General features: G+C 42.2%; 1 protein-coding gene across 6 annotated transcripts in view; it reads left to right on the forward strand.

Moving 5' to 3' along the window:
- Nucleotides 1–661: 661 nt before the first annotated feature.
- Nucleotides 662–20,775, forward strand: part of glra1 (glycine receptor, alpha 1) — a 105,117-nt gene continuing 85,003 nt past the window's right edge. For 5 of the 6 annotated variants that reach the window (XR_008828449.1, XM_056382938.1, XM_056382939.1 and 2 more), the window contains exon 1: nt 662–782. Coding sequence is in view for 4 of the 6 variants with exons in the window: in XM_056382938.1 (XP_056238913.1) it covers nt 712–782 (71 nt within the window). In the remaining 2 variants the exon portion in view is untranslated. Of the gene's footprint in view, nt 783–9,834; nt 11,235–20,775 lie in introns of those variants that run through there. The other variant, XM_056382937.1, reaches the window with a different exon arrangement.

Raw genomic sequence — 20,775 nt, forward strand, 5'->3', positions numbered from 1 at the left:
TTTTTCCTCCACCACTTAAGGAATATGTCTGATTTCCCCGGTCACCGCTGTGGATCGCACAGACTGGACTTAAGAGTAATTGGGTGTAATTGTGTGTCAATTAACAGCAGCCTGTGAGCTGCTAACCTCCTCTCCGTGACCCCCATCCCTCCCTCCCCTTCTGCTCCTCCTCCCCTCCCCTTGTCCCCCCCCCCCCCTTTACCCCTCCTCTCCCCCACCGAGCCAAAAAACCTGGACGAGCTTCCTCCCCGCAGCCCCACCGGTGTCTCTGCCTGCCCCTGTCCGTGGTCCTGAGCACAATCTCGGGGTGGATTTTGTGGATTTTTTTTTCTTCCCACGGAGCTCTGGAGGCGCGAGAGCGGACACAAGCATGATTTCATGGCCGGTGAGGTCATGAGCATCCCGCGGCTCGGCAGCGGCGACTCTGGGATCTGAAACACACACACACACATACACACACATACACACACACACACACACACACACACACACATACACATATTAAGCGGAACATTTTTTTTTGGCTCACCTTGGAGGTCATAAACCATAACCACAACCCCCCCTCCCCTCTCCTCCTCTTCCTCCTCCTTTTCTACCACTAAAGGGATTTTTTTTTTCTTGAGTGGAATTCATCCTCTCAAGAGTGTGACCCCCCCTCCCTCCTCCCCTCCCCTTCCGCAACACCTTGTCACCCCCCCCTCTCCAAACAAAATGAGACTGGCAAAAATGTGCCGACTAAACGCGCTGGGGATCTATTTGTGGGAAACGGTAGTGTTCTTCAGGTAAGCAGAGGCATGACATGGACCTCATGAGTGGAAAAAAAAATGACGTGTATGTAATTTGTGTGGAATTTGATGAAACTGAAATTTGCATTTTTATTGCTTTTAAAATTAGAGCTCCTTTCAGAAGTCTTGTGGTGGGGTGGGGGGTGGGGGGGGTGGAGGGGGGAGGACCCAGGTGAAATCTTCTCAAAGTTGCCTTTGGGTTGAGTGTGTTTTTTTTTGCTCATGTGCACGCCTGCCTGCACGCACTAGTTGAACTGAGTCGCATTGAAATCCAGGCTGGATTGTGTGTGTTTGTGTGTGTGTGCGTATATGTGTGTGTGTGTGTGTGTGTGTGTGTGTGTGTGTGTGTGTGTGTGTGTGTGTGTGTGTGTGTGTGTGTGTGTGTGTGTGTGTTTGAGGTGCAAACAGCGACCACTAGTGGGCAGGCTGCGGTCATGACGTGCTTCTCCAGAATGTCAACAGGCATGTGGGGAGAGAAGTAGACTGGCAGAGCTGCACATGTTTCTGCATTTAAGGTGTTGCTCTTGTTTACAGCTGCTCACAACAACAAATTCACATGCACTGTGATGTTCACGCTTGTGTGGGTCACGTCAGTCGGTGTGCAGCAGACAGATGGATTTGAAATGTGAACAATTTCAATCTTTTTGGGTTTTTTTCTTCAGCCTTTTACATACAGAGTCTTTCATTTCTGAAAATCCTCATCTCATTCTGCCTCAGCGGCTCAATAACACAATCAGCTGTGTTGTAATTTCTTCTTTCATTACAAGCAATCCATTAATCGATTAACAGCAATTCATTCTGCGGCAGCTGCTGCACTAGACGTACATCTAAGCTGAGTCCAAAAGAGAAGGAGAAACAAGAGATAAGTCAAACGCAGCATGTGAGGGGGGAGGGGGGGGGGCCTTGATGAATAGGCAACTTTGGAGGCAGCAGGGATGAGTAAAACGTTGCTTCCAGCAGGGAGGGGACCTGGAGATGACCTCAAAATCAACATGGGTACACCAGGGAGGAGGAGAAAAAAAAGAATGTAAAAATATGTCTGGCTGCAGCCGAAGCAGAAGTAGAGTCTGAGAATACGACGTGTCTGGCCACAGAATCATTCAAGCACGCCTGAATTCTGAAAATAAAAAGAGAAATGTACGCAGCAGTGGGAGGGGAGTAATGGAATAATGGGTACGCCGCCGTGCGACTGGATGCTCGAGGGGGGATGTTGCCCGCTGTTGTGGTCGGTGTCACTGTCAGCTGGTGTTGTTGGGTGAATGTGGATGAAGGGGCTCAGCAGCAGTTGGTTTTGGTTGAATATTGAATTTCAGGGCTGGTTTGATGTTTGTGGTGCTTGTGAACGATGACGAGGGTCATGTCTAGTGTTCAGGTTTGACAGTAACAGCTGATGGAGGCATTTTGTCGTAGTAAAAACATTCACCTTCATCTTAAAAGTTAAGAAAAACTATCAAACGACACTGAAGAGCAAAAAACGAAGAACAGTTGAACAAACAGACGACGAGAGGTTCAAGGTTGTTTTGAAGAGGACTGTGTCTAAAGATGGAGGGCAGCTAGAGAAGAGGGACGGGTGGCTCTGGCGGTTATCTGGCTCCGGGCCACTCTGAGACGTCTAATGCATCATCAACAAGGTGAAATGCATTTAACAAAGAGTGAAAAAGTGTCACTGCCCTTCACGGGCTTTAAATTGCTCCCCAGGGATCATAAATATTAGCAGCAGGTTTTTTTGGGGGGGTTGGGGCATGTTGAGCTCACAGGGTTCAGACCAAAAGCGAATCACTCACTCACAAGTCAACACTTTTAGACTAACTTGTGTGTTTGCATGACGACTGACGCGCAGTGTTGGAAGAAGACCAGTCCTTTAATTAATATGTTGCAAAAACACTGTAAAAGCAAGTGATGAATTCTGAGCATCAGCAAGTAACAAGAACCTGTCAGTTATATTAGAATATTTTTTTTGATGTTGGATACTTCTTACTGATGCATTAATAAATTAGAATATGTTAATGTGGCTGGATGAGTTAACTACTTTTAAAGGGACACTCCACTTATTTTTTCAAAATTAGTTTACAAGTGAAAACAGTGTCATCGTATCTTCTGTTGCTCTGGAGAAGCTTTAAGACTGAGGAAATAATCCTGATTTTAATACAGACGTTGTGTAGTAAAAAAAAAGAGAATGAAAGATTTGGGATTTTTACGAGGCAGGTGGGGAAAATGAAAAATGCAATCGAGTTGCATTGTGGGAATCGTACGATGCAGAGTTTCTGAAACTCGATCCAAACTAGGGAGTGAAGCATCAGTCTGCTTCATCAGTTTGGAACATTTTTCTGTCTTTTTCAGTTCACCAAAACCTCATGTTGCGCCACAGTAAATCGCTGGAGTGCACCTTTAACTTCTATATATACTGTTGGGTAGTTGAAATCTATTTTGGGAGCAGAGCTTTAATGACGACACCAACAAACTGACTTAGTGAAAGTTGAATAAATACAGAAAATAAAGTGATGAATAGATAAACTAGAATGCCTCTGCCCTACTCACTGTAAGCCTCCTGTGTAAAAGTTTCTGACAGTCCAGTAAAATAACCAATACTATAAGCTGAACACATGTTTTGTAGGTAGAATCTTAAAACCACAGTCATCAAATAAATGTAGTGGAATAAGAAAATCCTCTGAGGTATAGTGGAGCAGCAGTGGAGCCCAAACAGCTGCTGTCGTTTATTTTTCTGTGGGAACAAACTGCAAACTGGGAATGAGCCTATTTACTTTTACCTGCTGTTTTTTTTTTTCTTCCCAGTTTACACTGAATGCATATTGTATGCAAATATCTCGCGGTGTAATGTGGAAACCAGTACGGGGACCCCGCTTTGCCTCGCCTACCTGCGGGCGCCTTGCACGTTTTGCCTTATTGCGTCGCGTGCGGATATTATTTCCCTGCGTGGCCTCTCAGATATTTCATTATGTGAACTATCAAAAGCGTTTTTCTACCTGCTGCAGCGACTCCCTCATTTCCATTGAATATGGCAGCCGTTTAGAGTTGGGATGGGTGGTGGTATTGGGGGGGGGGGGGGGTGGCTGCAGGAGTTTTGCATTCAGCACACACTGTTTAGTTAATGAACCAGAGTCGGGATATTGCCGTCTCAGCTCCTCGGGCCTGGACTCTGCAGTTCCCTGCTTAATTGATATCTCTTTCCCCTCCGTCCCGACCCGGACCCCCCACACCTCATTCCACATTCAGCCTTATTACTAAACATTGATTAGCCTGTCAATGGCCGGGGCCAGACCTGATGAATACACATTTAATGCTCGCACATATCTCTCTCTCTCTCCTCCCCCTCTCCTCTCTCTCTCTCTCTCTCTCTCTCTCTCTCTCTGTTCCTGCTCCTATTATTCATCAAAGAGGCAGGAGAGTAGAGCTGAGAATTTAGATTGAGACCGGACCTGAAGGAAACGTTCATCTCAACAAAACCTTTAATCTTGTATTCAGGTTTAGATCTGTGAACTCTGTCAAGACAGGTGAAAGAAAGTGTCAGGAAGGTGAGATCATTTCCCTTGATGCCGGAACATCTCAACTTTTTGAACAAAACGAGGGACCAGCCTCATTTCATAACACTGTCACTGTTTTGGGGGGAAAAAAAAGGCAAATTTGAGCTCAATTTTTTCATCACAGGAAACTGATTTAAGATTAATGACACATTTGCTTGTTTATTTATTGCAGTGCAACAAGGACTTAAGTAAAAGTAAATGGTCTGAAGGGTCCCATTTATTTTAGCCTCTTAAAACAGGAGTTGGAGCTTGAGAAAATTCTAACTGCAAAAACACTGACATCCTTAATGCTAAAGCTATTGCTAGTTTCAGTAGCTAAACAAGCTAGTGTGCTTTCTGCCAACTCATTGCACCTTCTGTTGTAGGTAATGTGTTAATTCTCACTAATCAGTTAAGATATCACTTCCTGTTGCTGCTCTTTCACATTTAAAGATCTGAAGCAAATCACATGGAGCTTTATTGTGAAGGAGCAGGAAAATGCATTGTATCGATAAGGTTAAGAAATGATGGATCGTTGCTTGGAAAACGTTGGAGACCATTGGTCCACATGTATGTTGCTTTTTAGTAAACGTCCTACAGTGCGTGTTTTGCCTTTGATGGATGAAACTGCGCCTTTAAAGCCTGAACATGAAGTCATTCTGATTTCTGCAGTAGACAGTGATGGTAAGCTACTGCAGCTAGCTGGCTAACAAGCTGACAAGACACAAAGCTAATCAGTTGGATGATTGATGATAGAATCAGCTTCTGCTGCCGCTGGTGCAGTGTTGACTTAGGCAATGTTAGTGCATATAAACCATGATACTGAGGAACTGTTTCACAGTCTGTATCTGAATCAGAGTCACAGCAATAAGAGCAGACCTGAGGTGGACGAGGTGAAGACGACGAGCTTTTCTGGCCTCGTCCGCATGTTGTCCACCGCTATCGACCGCTCAGACAGGAACGATTAATCAAACTAGTCAGCGTTGCATTTGGAGAATGCCGACGCACAAACCATGACCATCAGGGAATACTAATCAGTCAGTCAGAATGATTGACAGGCCTCTGGACAGCCATTGACGTCCCTGCCTTATTGCTTTTACCAGGCTGTTGGAACAGCAGAATTTCTGAGGTCAGAACAGGAAGCTGTGGGGGAAGCTCTCCCCCTGCAACATCATGTTTTTTGTGTGTTAGTGTGTGTGTCGCCTGTTTTTGTTAATGCAAGTATCTGAGCCCTCTACTGTGTGTTTTTGCACTGAATGTGTGTTTCACATTTCAGGGGTAAAAGAGGTTTATGCTAAATCTAGAGCATATGTACCGTTTGCTGTAAATTCCTCTCGAGGGAAATTTAAATTCACAGATTTAGATACAATTATGTGCAGAATTTATTATCTTCCAGTTGTTGAGGAGTATGGAAAAAAAAGAGAAGCACGGGCTCTTCTGTTTACACTTTGTTCATGAAAAGAAAATCAGGCACGGGAGGTGATTTGCGGCCACGCTCCGTGTGGTTTTACGGCCTCGTTTGTCGCAGTGCAGCCACGACAAATAAAGTATCTGCAGGTTTTTGGAGAGCTCGGCTTCTGCACAAAAACAAACAAATTCCTCTTTCGATCAGGTGCTTTGCGCATTTCGCATCTGCCTCATAACGCAGATTGATCGCCTCCTTCGTTCTCCGGGTGCTTGCACAGATCGTTACTAAGCACGTGAGCATGCAACAGCCCGCAGTATGCAAACTATTCATCTTCATCCCGAGCAAAATGTGCAGAGAGCGACCTTTTCCTCTATGGATTTCTATATTCAATAAAACACTTTATTCCCTCAAGTGGAAACAAGCAGAGCAGTCCATATAAACACCTAATCTAAACAGTTCACCTCTGGGCTGACTTATGGCTGCTGCTCTTACAGATCTTTATGTGCAACACCATCAAGCCGCTGTTCAAGGGGAAAATATATGCAGAATCTATAGGGACAATGTAATCTATTATTTATATTAGCAGGACGGATATTCAGCTGTGCCTGAAGCCCATTACCTATCAGCTCCTGGAAGGTAACCTTGAGCTGGCCTTGAAAAAGCAGCCGCATGTAAGGACCTCAGGAACACACACACATAGACACACACACACACACACACACACACACATATACACACATACACACTCCACCGTCACGTCACAGGGTAAATTAAATCCGACTCTACTTGTTCATGAAATAAATTGATGTTGAAATTCAGCGATTTAGAGAAGGTCATTTGTGGGCTTTATAAATGATTTTAAGTAAAGAAGCCGTGGATGTCAGATGCTGTTGATATTAAATAGAAGTCCTTATCCTGAACCGGCAGGATTGAAAGTGGGACAGGTTTGACTTTTTAGAAAGAACAGAGTGATTTAAAAAGAGACTGAAGGTCCCGGTGGTTTGTTCATTAAATAAAAGGTTAGCCTCCACGCCGACAGTTAGATAAAACCCCGCCGTGATAGAATGTGGTGTTACCTTGAGTGATATTTTACTCGGTGTAACATTTCTCGTCGTGGCATTCATTAGCTGTGTGAGTGTCGTGACTCAGTGTTGCCTGTCACCATGTATTTACAGTCATGTTGCAGACTCGCCTCCGTTTTCCTGCGAGTAAACTGTAAGTTCAACCTAGAGCCTAGAACACGCCGAACAGAGAGGAGCGCTGTTCTCGGTTGTCCGCGTGAAGCACAAGGTCAAACTCAAAGTGAAAAAGAATGAAAAAATGACTTTTTTTTTTTTTTCCTCTGGTGCTGTTGCTCACTGGGGAAAACAGAGCAGCGCTGCTCACATCAAAGTTACTGTAAATACTGACGCCGGACACGTGAGACTTTGACCCGAGTCAGAGCTGAGTCACAAACCTGATGAGATTTGACACTTGACTCCCTAAAGACTAAAAGTAAAACACACAGACACACCAGGGATTTTATATTAGGCCTCTGCATTCAAAGGTTTCAGCTGTAAAAAAAACAAACAAAACAACTTTATTAACAAAAAGAAAAATGTTCATATGCAGATAGAAGATCTCTGTGACTGATTATTATTATTATTATTATTATTATTATTATTATTATTATATTAGCAGTAGTATTAAATTAATATTGAATTTAATTTTCCCGCCATTGTTTCACAATCCCTTGCATTTAACTGACACAAACACACACACTGCAACCAACTGACCTGTCTCTTTAAAAGGTTTTTTGTCTTATGGGCCGCTGCTTGTGTGTAGGTGCCATGCTTGACTGTAATGAAACAGAGGAGACAGACAGACAGACAGACAGACAGACAGACAGGCAGACAGACAGGCAGACAGACAGGCAGGCAGACAGGCAGACACTTAGTTCAGTTTCTTGCTTTTCATGGTTGTGGAGCTTGTAAAACTTTCAGCCCTTATCTCGTTTCCTGCTGTTGTGACAAACCACAGACACAGGGGAAACGACAGGGAAGTAAATGTAAATAAATAATGTCGCTGTTGTTTGTGATGACAATTTTGTTTAGTTTCAACACAGCATAGCACATGCACCTAAAATGTTAACAACACCATTATTTACACTAATAGTTAGCCTATTAGATTTGAAGTATGCTAATGAAGACGTGGCTTGAGACTTGCTTTGACAACACATGACACTTGGCTCGGGGAAAAAAAGCAGCTTCTGTCTTGGAAAAAAACAAACTAACATTGAGTTCTGCATGAATAGGAGATGTGGCTAATACAACAGAGGCCCGTACGCAGTGAATACTGTAGAAGAAGAAGAGACAGTGTCGTCTGAAAAGCAAAGAAAAACTTCAGACTTTCCAAACCCGACAAAACAAACCTAGTTACTGCAGAGACCGACCGACCTGCTCCAAGTGTGCAGAGATTATTTTTACTCATTTTTCTTTCCATAATTCTTCCATCCACCAAGTTAATTACATAATCAAGTATTGATGTTTTAGTCAATATTAAATAGCTGATATCAATATATTACAATACAAAAAATTTACAAAGAGTCACGAGATAACATTTATTAGGATTTATTTACATGTATTGATCTTAGAAGTTTATATGACAAAATGTTTAAATCATCATATTATTTCATTCCAAAGTTGGGTGTAGTCATTTGGAACATGAGAACGGTTAGTATTTGACTTGAGTCAGCAGCCTCAATAGACCAGAATGCATTGCAGAGCGGAGGTAGATGTGGCAGACGGAGGAAGAGTTGATCAAACAGAACAGTCATTCAAAATCTCAGTAACTGTTGGGGTGTATTGAACATCAAAGATAGATTGGAAACTGGTTGATTAGAGTGTGTGTGTGGCCAGTGAACAAATGCAATCATCTCATTTAATTGATTTAATTATTGCGCCAATTGAGAAGTCAATAATCGTCTTTGATCCCGGAGGGAAAAGAACTGTCTGTCGTGCTCTTGCTTCTGTGAACGTGAAAGTCAGAGGTCACAGTTCAGAGATCAGCAGCAGGAGCTTTGGAGCCGGCTGCGATTTATTGTATTGCTCAAGGACACTACAGAACGATGGAGAGCTGAAACCGCTCCCCGCCTCCCCCCTGCCACAGGCGCTCCTCTCAGAAATCATCCGGTGTCAGTTAGCATACACTCCTGGTTCAGCCAAATTAAAGCGACTGTGTTATTTATGAACCTGCCCTCAGGCTGTTTCATTTGTTCTGCAGGTGCCCGGCCAATATTTATCACTCACATCTCCCATCATAACAAATCATAACATATATATATATATATATATTATATATATATATATATATATATATTTGTATATATTAATTTTTTTTTTTCTGTGATCAATTTCCCCAAGTCCTCTAATGAAAAACAATCGACTGCTGTGGTGGAGTTCGCTGCCATCCCCACACTAATTAACTTCTGGGCAGGTTCATTTCCAAAACTTGATGTATGATAATACATTATTGATTAGCAGACAGAGACAGATTTGCACCATAAATAACAGAGTATATTATCAATGGCCTCTCAGCACTGTAACTCCCTTACAGTGGAGGTGAGTTCCTGGAAATGTTGGTAGCGACGGTGCATTTCTGTAATGAAAGAGTTGGACAGCGACACAAGACGTAGTGTTAGTTTATGTTTAGGAAGAGAGGGAAGAGTTTTCAGGTTGTTTTTTTTCTGATTACAGTTCAAGGGGATACTAGTATCTACAAATCAGGTAAAGTTTCTATCAATTAAACTTTATAATTGTGGCATCGTAAAGTTGTTTTGTTAAAAAAACACACAAAAGTTGGAGGAATAAGCAGTTTCACTAGTGTCACTACTGCAGTATTAAAGTTTAAGCAGCTATAATACAGTTTCTTTATTAAAAGAATATAATAAAAACACGAAAGCACAAAAATAATCAATAACATCAGATAATTCAGAATAAATCCGAATCACGACGATATTAATAAAGTACAATGTAAATTTATGGAAAAAAATAATTTCCCAACAAATCACGTATCCATTTGTTCAGAGACGTTATTTAATGTTTTAATTAGTTTAAAATATGGATCAAAATGAAACATGCTGAGGAATCATCTGTTCGAGGCCTCTGGGGCTCAAACTGCAAATTTCTACTGCTTGGGAATTTAAATGTAGACTTCAAGTTTCATTTCCAACTTGCCCCAAAGCTTTTTAATTTTAGAAGCTTTAATATCACATAAACTTATTACAGCTGGTGGACTCCGAAGTATCCAAAGTGCCTCACAGCATCATGAGTACATGCATTTTTAACACTAGAGGTCCCATTGGGAATCAAACCCCAAACCTGCCCTGAACGTCAGTGAACTGTTTTGTTTGATCAACACAATATTATTATCCAACCTATATATTCCTGCTTATCTACTTGTGACACTGCATGAGGTGACTCCTTAATTTAAGATCTTTTGCTAAAGTCAAACTTTGCTAAATGCTCAGACAGTTAGGAACAGAGGTGGAAGAAGCTTTATACTTCTTCAACTGGTTTGTGGTTACGTGAATCACATTAAAAGGTACAAGCTAAGGGCCTTAAATGAGTTAAAAGTTTAGGATTTTTGCTCATTCGCTTTCTTTCCAAGATTTATATGAGAAGATCAATGTAGGCAATTAGCCTAGCTTAGCATGAAGACTGGTAGCAGGGTAAAACTCGCCTTGTACTGACCAAAGCTGTCAAAAATATATGTATACCTCAAAGACAACAACCATGTCTTGGCGAACTTGTATCTGGTCCACGCTAAAACCTGGACTCACCGACCATGTGACAAGTAGTTATGCTATAAGCTATATGCTGTACAGGTGCTGAGTGGTGTGACAGTTTGACTTCTTAAGTTACGATTTCTAAGTTTTATTTGTATCAGGGGTGTCAGCCAGGTCTCTCTCCAGGCATTTAAGATGATTATGTCAAACTAACTGAATATTACTACTTTTTACCAATACTAATATACTGGACTAATACTATTACTAATACTGACCATTGAAGCCCCCCAAAGAACACAAACACACATTTTTTTTTTTTACTTCAAAAACCAAAAATGTAATCCGAACTCAAAATTCAACTTCCGGTCAGCTCAGTTCACCAACAGAAAAAACAAAAAAAATTATAATAAATAAAATAGAAAAATTTAGTTTCTCTGCACTTACGGCTACTGTCAGTCAGTCAGTCCAGTCCAGTCGAGTCCAGTGCAGTCCAGTCCAGTCCAGTCAGCAAGTGATCCAGTCCGGGACGTTGCTTCGCTGTGGATGAAACAACGGAGTGGAGTGCAGGTAGTTCCCGGAGCACGGCTGTTAACATGGCGGACGGATGACGATCGGTAAAGGGATTTAACGGCGTCATTTGAGCGTGTTGCTCCGTGTCGCTCCTGCTGACCTGGCCCTACTCCCTCCTTAAAACTGAAACTGAATGAAGAGATGAATGGTGCCCCCCCCTTTTCCCGCGCAACGTGAAGAAACAGGTGAGCGCTCCGTGGCCGACGTTGTTTCCGGGGTGTGTGCACACACTGTGGATGGATAAACTGTTGTTTGCTAAGAAATAGTTCCAGGACGTAAATGCTTCCCTGAATCACAAACCGTCATATATAAATTTCTGCTTGTGTGCATGTTAACAATTGAGAAGTTTGTAGCTGTGTTTCCCCCTGTCTCCAGTCTTTATGCTAAGCTAGGCTATATAGCTAGCTAGCTCCATACTTGATGCAGATATGAGAGTGGTGTCGATCTTTTCATCAAGAAACCTCATTTCAGAAATGTTGAACTATCATGTGGCTTTGTCTGGAACTCTGTGATTATTTCAGTTTTGTGCTCGTGTGTTTTTATATTACCAGATGAACGTGCTTCACCACACAGCCAGGTAGTTGGAAGAGCAGGGGTTGATTAGCTCAGTTGCTAATTTTTTATTCCGGGTCCCCAACAAGTTATTGTGGCCATGGATGGGAGAGTTCACTTTGTGGTAGAGTTTTTTTAATTCAAATTCTTCATTGAAAATTAATGTATTCAAATCCCCCACAGGACACGTGAGCTTATGTGGAAGTTATATCCAGAGCAAAGAAACAGAAAATGCCAGAAAATAACTGAGTTCGCTGCACGTTGCAAATGTTGGCACCACACAGCCAGAAAATACAGACCAACACGACCCCACTGCAGCAGAGTGTTTACCTGATAATCTGCACTGCCAATAGTTCAGTGAAATCTTTTCTGAATGGACCATAATGCCTTTAAAAGCGAGCAGGGGCAGTTTGACTTCCCGCCCTGCGAAGGCGAAAACAGGACTGTGTGTTTTTGCCGTGGTTTTTCTGGTGTTGTCGGAGCAGTGGAGTGTGTGAGGCAGCTCAGCCGTCCAAGTATCAGGCCTTCATTTGTAGTGATGAGCGCGTGTTCGCCGGGCGAGCCTGGCAGCCTATCTGTTAGTGCCAGGGAAGCGAGCAGCTCCTTTGCTTTCCTGAGTGTTACTAAACGCCAGGATGAGATCAATTAGGGATTCAGGTCTTCAGAGGCTTTAGGAACATAATGAGGAACACTTAAGGCTAATGATTGGTGCCTTGCATTAGCCCACACCTCTCCCTCGCTCTCGCTTTTCTCTCTCCTTGCTGTGTGCATATTAGACAGGACGACTCAGCTGTTTTTTTTTCTTCTCCTTCTTCTTCTTCTTTGCTGCCTCAGCGTTGGCCACAGGTCTCCACAGTGGCCACAGCCAGCATTGATCTGAAATAATTAAAGCAAATCCAAACTTTGATCATGTAAACCCAGAGAACAGGAAGCTCAGGGGGAAGATTATCAACATGGGCAGATGGAAAGGCCTTGGACGACTCTCGACTGTGTTTGCCGGTTTCATCCATCGACTGTGAACCACTTCAATCCATAGTGGCTCCAGTCCATTCTTTTCAACTGTGTGTTTACGTATGGAATAGCAATGAAAGTACTGGAACGCCACCTGAGTTAAAAGGCATGTTTGACACTGCGACATCACAATACAGAGAGTACAGAAGCTCTTATGTTACAGGTAAATCTAATTTTATGTTTTTGATCTAGTTTTATACAATAACATAGAATAAAATAATATACGAATGAATGAGGAAAAAACAAGATAAAGCATGATCTCATGTTACTGTATGTTCTTAACTGGATCACTATAAGTTTTTAGTTTGATAGTTGAAGTTCAGACTTAGATCTTAATAAAGGAACAGGCCACTTATTTTACTGGTTTTATGTTGTGACAAGACTGTGGCAAAGGCTTGGTTTAGACTCAGAAACAACTTACTTAGGTTTAGGGAAAGCTCGTGGTTTTGGTTAAAATAAGTACATTGTTAAAACATAGTGTGGTTTGGGTTGAAATTATTTTCACTTTCACCTTGAAGTAACGTTGGATCATGGGAGTTGTTGTCCATCAGAGTTAATTATTCAGTTGTTTTCACAGAGGCAAATTCTCTACAGAGCTCTCCTCTTCTACACAAACGGAGCAGGTGATTAAAACTGGTAAAAATAGTGAATAAATCTAAAAATCTTCTCGGAGGGGCTGCGAGCCGAGCTGCCGCTGATGTTTAACCAGCTTGTTTCTCTGATGACTAAAACCCTTCATCCAGTTAAAATATATAGTTAAAATGACCAAGGTGTAAAAAGTATCTAAAACTGGATGAAATGCCTCTGGCAACCAAATAAACCATCACCGTGATTAAAACCAAGTGCTGGAAACATTTGATTTAACGTTTAATGTGTTAAAGTTACACATTATAGCTTTAAGGCCTGGTGTTTCGAAGGCCACTTGAGGGCTTTGACACTTAAAAGTCGTCCCGTCTGACTTCATTCTTGTGAAGTCAGCTTTGTGACAGAGGTTGAATTATGTTTTCTGTGTCTCTGGAGGAGCTTTGTCAAGTCTGAGAAAAATAACCCTGGTGGTGTTGCAGTGATGTCATCAGATTATCAGAGGGAGGAAACCTTTAGTGTTGGTGCTGTGGAGTTTGAAAAACATCTTAAACAATGGTTCATGGTTCATCCTAAAGGTCAGGATGTCTCTACCTGGGCTTCTCAAACACAGGTGTGCTAAGTAACAGGAACAGTGGCTTCATTCCATTTAGCTATGAAAGGACCAGGACCCTACTGTTGTGCATGCTGCCTCTCTGGTATGGCTCACTGGATCATAAGGAGTATACAGCCGTTGTTATCGTTTTTAGCTCCAAGTCAGAGACGCTGTGTTCCAGTTCACAGGCTGAAGGCGACTAGGAAGGTTGTCCCATTTCAAAGGCCCCTTCAAATGCGTCCTTCTTTTCCAACGAAGGATTCAACGGTTGGAGCCTTCATTGCCCAACGTATCCCAAGATTCATAGCGCGCGAGTAAAGAAGGCCAACAGCACTGACAGGGAGCCTGAGTATTACACTGTTAAATGTAAGTTTTGGATTTCAGCTAGACAACAGGAACTGTGCTTTGTGACCCAACGGTAAAAAGCGGTGATGCAAAGTGAAAATCCCCTGTAGACCACTTCGGTTCGGCCTCTGCGGTCTACAGCGGCTACGAAGGGCAACACCTTCGTAGACGGCGTCCCCTTGAATTGGGACACAGCTAGAATCCGCCTTAAAAAAAAAAAAAGGTTCCAGCTGCTACACCTTTGTCAGCGCTGGCTGCTGGAGTGTTGAAGCTGTCACACTGTGTCTGGACAACTACAAGCCTCAGACTCCGCTTTATGAAGCGTATATTGGAAAAGACATTTCACGGTGAGCCACAGCTGGAGACATTGTCTCTTGCTGTAAAGAAATCAAGTGAGAACACAAACAGAGGACAGTGCAGGACGTTGTTTTCAGTGTGTGTCCTTCACGCTGTCCTGTACTGTAGTCCTGCAGGAGCTTTTGCTTCTGTCTTTCTCCTGTATCAGACGTTACCTACAGTCAGTCTAGTTTAACTGCTTTATTAATGGAAACAGAAACTCAGTGTGAAGCATTTGCGATGATATGAAAGCAGGTGGGCTTTTAAGAGCAGCAATCTGATCTATTAGCCAAGCGTTTATGCAAATAGGGGAGACACCTGGCAGATGTTTAGCTCCGTGACCCAATGAACACGATCAAATTCGACTGAAACACATCTTTTCCTTTTGCGTTTTTGTGGATCATTTTATATTTTTTGTTGTTTATTTTTTGTGTGGTGTGTTTACATTCAAACCATTCACCTTTGTGTTTTCTGGCCTGGACTTTGTACCAGGAAGAAGAAAGAGTAAGTCATCCAGGTGCTCATCACCTCTCAGGCTCTCAACCGTCTTTATAATCCAGATGAACTTTGACCTGTGAACATGTTTGATACAGGGAGTGACCTCTTGCTTGTGAAGTTTGGTTTGTTCCTGCAGCTGCTTGGTGGCAGGGAGAAGTTCTGCATGGCTGCAGTGAAAGCAGGGACAGGGATGGAGGCGTTTGCATCATTCTTAACTCACCCATGCTTTAAACCCCTCCCACAGTCCTTCCTGCTCCTATAGCCTCAGAGTACTGATCAAGCTGGAGCATCGAACTCCCCCTCTGCATTCCACAGCGTTGGTGTAATTCAGTGTTGTCCCACGCTTCACGTCCGGGGGAAATTATCTTTGTGTCGAGGATACGCTGGTGTAATCCCAATCTGTGACTAATCTGATTGCACCGTCATCAGCCCAGCAGTGTGTTTGTTCAATGCTAATTTGAAAGCCATTTCACACGGGTCTTATGCTTTATTGTATCATCTCTGCAGCGGGAGATGTGCTCAAACAACAGAAATTTGTTGTTTTTTTTTTCTTTGTGAGAGCTTGATCCTATCACACTCCACTTGTCGTGGTTGTAAAGAGGATTTAGCTCGGATTCGTCACGTTGCGGTGGGAATTATTGGCGCTGAGATAATCTCTGATCCACCTAATTTGCTGTCACAGAGAGAAGAATTGGATGAAGTGTGAGGGACCTAAAAAAGAAAAACAACGGCTGACTTCTTATTGATTGGCATCGACTCTGAGTGTGTGAGCTCTGCAGTTTTTGGGAGACGCCTTCAGAGGAACATTATCTGATCACCGTCGCTCTCCCGTTACACCTGAGTTTGAAATCTCTGATCATTATCATCAGCTGACTTGACTCTCATCAGTCACCCATGTGACCTCAGGAGCAGTTCAACAATGCAGCCGTTAATGTGAAACGTTCAAACAGACAATTATCACCACAGGGTAATCAATTATGGAAATGTGTCTGATTTTAATCTCACAGTAATGGTCACAGTAATCTGAGATGATTTTCACAGTTAACTCGATAAAGCACTACATGATTTTAATACATGTAATTTCGTTAAAATGGTTTTTCAGAGCTGCTTCATACGAGGATAAATCCAACAGAGCGGCAGGTGTGCTGTTTGTGTAGTTCAGTGTTTGTGCATATGCAGACTAACACACTTCAGAGGCGCTCAGCAGTCCATTTCCCAAGGAACAGAAAGTTATTAGTGTTTCAAATTTCAGGTGAAGTCATGCACAATGGGATGCACGTCTCTTAGTGACGTAAACGCTTGATGAAATGTTTAATTTTCAAAGTGACAAACTGGCTTGAAAATGCAACATCTACATTATGTAATCCTTAATGAAAAGACTGAGAGATATAATTAAAGTGTTTGATTGAGGCCAATTTCTGTGAAAGCACCTCGACCTCTAAGCAGCCTTGTCAGGATGAGGTGCAGGTGCAGCGACCTGCAGGGTCCCAGAGGAGCCTGCAGGAAAAAAAACTGTTTTATTTCACTGTGTTTTAAATCAGCAGAAAGGATTCGTGTTGAGTGAAAGTCTCAGGTCTGATCGCTCCTGCGTTCTGCGCAGCCACAGACAGTTAATGTAATTTACAGCTTGATAAACATTAGATTTTGTTCTTTCATAATTCTGTTCATTCTGTGTAGTTTCCAGTATCATATTGTGTAATGAAATACTTCAGTTTTTACTGTTGAGAAGACTTTGGTTCATAGCACAAGTATTTTTTTTTTTTTTTCATGGCTGAATTTTGAGAACAGATTTAATTGAGCGTTGCCTAAAGTAGAGCCAGCTGGACAAATGGGCCTCGAAAACCTTTAATTTGGCATGAAAGAATATTTCTACATCTGTTCTCTATCTCCTGCGTTTATGGGAAATATTGTCTAATCATGTGGGCAACCAGTGACCAATATATAAATTTTACAGTGTCTAATCTGGGGTCGTCTTTGTTGTAAAATGATGATTATTCAGACACGAGTGTTATTTATAGTTTTTATCTGTGACTGTGCAGCCTTGCGTCTGCGTGTTTGCATCTCCGTACAGTCTGATCGTGGATAATACAGTAAATTTTGATCACTCACAACGTTAAACATCCCGAACCCCTTATGGATGGACAGTGCCGTTTACATGTTTCCAGTATACTTCATATAAACAGGATGCTGACAGGAAAAAAAAAAAAAAAGAATAGATTTTGACCTTTCTGTCAGTGGAGCTCGAGGGTTTCAACATCTGTGCAGATTTTGCTTTTTGTTCCAAGTCTCAAAATGTGAAGGGGAGAAAAAAAAAATGTAATGTCTGGTTTTTATTTGAGAGGAGTGATGACATAAAGTGCAGAGTTGGCCTGCAGACACATGACCTTCTGTCACCACAACAAGGACGGGGGGGGGGGGGGGGGGGGGGGGGGGGCGGGTCTGCTGATGATAGACAGGAGTCTCCAAAAACTGATTGTGCTTTTAGACACGACTTAAGAATTTGATCATTTTTGATTTTCATATTATTCTTTTATTTATTTATTTTTTTAATGAAAGAAAAATAGGACGTAAGTCTGAATAACGGCAGTTTCCTTGTTTTGCTGCTCAGTAGTTGGGCTTGTCATCATGATGTCATGGAGTGAAGCAGCGGTGACAAGCAGAAAGGCAGGAATTATAAAACCCAGACAGAAACATAGTCATCCATCGGCTCACTGTACCTGTCCTTAAAACCCTTCATCTCTCTCCTTCAGACGGGCTCAGACTACAGTCTGAGTTCTGGGCAGATTTAACGCTGATTCACACCTCCTGACAATCGCAGGAGAAATCTTGTTCAGCCCAGATTATCTGGTGATGTGAGCGGTTCTCTGATCAAGTCTTAAACCTCCTAAAACTGCTTGAAGATTCATCAAACCTGATTATGATTACGTCAGTCCTGTAGCAGCTGATGGTGTTACCAAGCAACGGTAAACATTCTAGCCTTCGAGGCTAACGTTAGCTAATCTCTAAATCTCACCTCCACTTCTCTCTGAAGATTAGACAACCCGTGCTCTCCCATCAACCATCTTCTCATCGCGACTCGTTTAGTCTCCTGCTTCTGTTTTTTCTCACTCCAAAGTTTTACCGAAGTTACAGGTGCAGCAACAGGTACTTGTGTAAATGTGGAGATGTTTTTGTATTTGACACGAATCATCAGGGAAAGTTCTAGACGACCAGACGCCCGAGAACAAACGGTGCCACGGGAGGAAACAGCTCCAACTAGTCTCAGTCGTTAACTTTATACTAACAACATGTCGTCAACATGTTCATGTCCTGAGACGCTTCTGTTATCGTTTGTGAACTGTGACGCTCCACACACAACGTTCACAAAGGCTAACGTTAGCTTGTTTAAGCTAATGGCTAAAGCTGGGAGCTCACAACATTAGCAGGCTTTGTCAGAATAAAACTCTGATTTTATAAATGGAAACTTTGACACCATAGGTCTGTCACCATGTTAGTTAATTAAAACTGCTGTTTGCACAATGAACATACGGAGGTGTGTGCATTTGTGTGCAAGATAGAGAATCATGGTATTTCATCGGCGCTGGTAACGCCTGCCTGATTTCTGGTGTTGTGACGTCCCTCCTGCGTCGTGCAGGATAATCTTAACAACATCCTGCGAGCATGTTTCAGATGCGTGAAGCTTCTCACAGTATGTGCGCGATGCAACCAGATTTGAAACTCAGTAAAACTCCTGTCGTCTGAACTCTTAACTTCCTGTTCCTGAGCCTCTGTCCTTCGAGATCATTTTAGCATCACTGATGTATTTACTGAGTGGTTTGACCTCTGACCTTTAACCACTGATTGTCTGCTGTGTTGTGATGTTTTCAGATCTTTCATCGTTGCTCTTTGGATCTTGGTGAATATTCAATATGCACATTGGTAGTTGCTAAACCAACATATAAAACAATACAATTTAAAATATAGTGAACTGGCTTTATCCGGTCTAGGGTGAAAGTTTCTGCTCGAATGTGACTCCTCAGACACCTCTGGCTTGATTTTGAAACAACTTTGACACGTGTTGGTTCTGTGCACTGGCATTTACGGAATTACAGGCTCACAAAATGAGAGGTCCGCGACTAAAGGTCAGAATTTCCGACTTTGAAAGGCCACAAATGTTAGAAAAACCTTCATGTATCTTGGTCCTGATTGGCCGGAGGCGTGCCTCTATCATCGTGTTCATTTGTTCCAAATATTAAAAAAATGTTTGGACTCAGACTGAATCATGAGGCAGCACACTGAGTCAAACACTACAAGACGATTTGTCATTTAGTCCCTCAAACTGTGTCTGCCCCCTCTCTGTGACTTCCTGTGCGCTGAGCATTGATTCATCCACTGAAGCTGATGCAAGTTCTGTCATCACTGCTACCATTATTATTATTACCGTCTGCTTTTCATTTGAATATTTCAGTTTTCAAAGGGGCATCTCCTCAACTGTGTTATTGATGAAGGGAAATAATAGATCTGACGCTGTGTATTTATTAAAACTGATATGAAAACTTTACAAAAACTTTTCAAGATAGATGGGAAGTCAGAAAACAAAGAAAGAACTTAAAAACAGAAGGAGGAACTATGCTAAAGAGACATTTAATACACAAATAAACCAAATCTATCAGGCTGACAACAACAACAACAACAGCATGCAACCATCACATTCATCAAAAGCCTTGACAGCATTTATAATGTGATGCTCACTTTAAACTTTTCAGTCTGATTATCAACATCATCAGTCATGATGGTTTTAATATAATCATCTGTCTTATGATTCATGATCATTACAACATCATCAGCATCGCTGTCATCATTTAACGGAGCCTCGCCTGTCAGCCGAGGACACAGTGAGAGACACTGTTCAGTAAATGTATCTGGTCATTTACATTAAAATCAAATATATTATCAGGAGATTTTTATTTTATTGGGGTTGTTTTTCTTTTAAAGACACACAACTCAGAGTCCTGCCGCCTGACGCTCCATGTGGCTAACATTTTAGCAAACATTTAGCTATTTATGCAACCAGCAGACAGCAGCAAGATAAACATTCAGTCGTATTTGCACTACAGCTGCACAATTAATCTAAATATAATTGAACTCACAACACGGCTAAGTGCAATATCCAAGTTGCAGGAGCTGCAATTTTTTTGATAAAGGTCAAATGTGTCACAACATTGTTGTGCGTTGTTAGCGCCATAAGCGTTGCGGTGCTACAGAGACGCCCTGGCCTATAAATCATATTGTCCAGATGTAAAGGAACATGTTTGTTTGGAACAAGCTCCAACAAACATCACATCATGTTTACAGTTTTTCACTTAAGACGAGATTCAGCGTTGCATCAGTTGATGTTACAGTTCAGAAAAGGAAGTTTAAGATATTATCGTAGCATTTTGAATCATCATTATCCTTCATGAGACATTTAATCACGGCAGCAATATTCATGCTATTTATCTAATGTTTATTTACTTTCAGCCGCATCATCGATATCTTCACTTATGATAATTATAATGTGATTATCACACTGATTATTTATGATCGTCACTGTTTAATACTGCAAACAGACAGAGGCTGCATGGCTGGGTCTGTTGGTAGCTGCTTCTGTGTGTGTGTGTGTGTGTGTGTGTGTGTGTGTGTGTGTGTGTGTGTGTGTGTGTGTGTGTGTGTGTGTGTGTGTGATGAGAAGGTCATGTGACTCTGCAGGCGGCTCGGTCCTGTGACCTGACAGACAGGGTGACCCGAGCGGCTGGTAGCAGCGTGGATGGAGACAGCCGCCAAACTTC

Source organism: Seriola aureovittata, chromosome 8 (genome assembly GCF_021018895.1).
Source record: "Seriola aureovittata isolate HTS-2021-v1 ecotype China chromosome 8, ASM2101889v1, whole genome shotgun sequence".
Taxonomy (NCBI): domain Eukaryota; kingdom Metazoa; phylum Chordata; class Actinopteri; order Carangiformes; family Carangidae; genus Seriola; species Seriola aureovittata.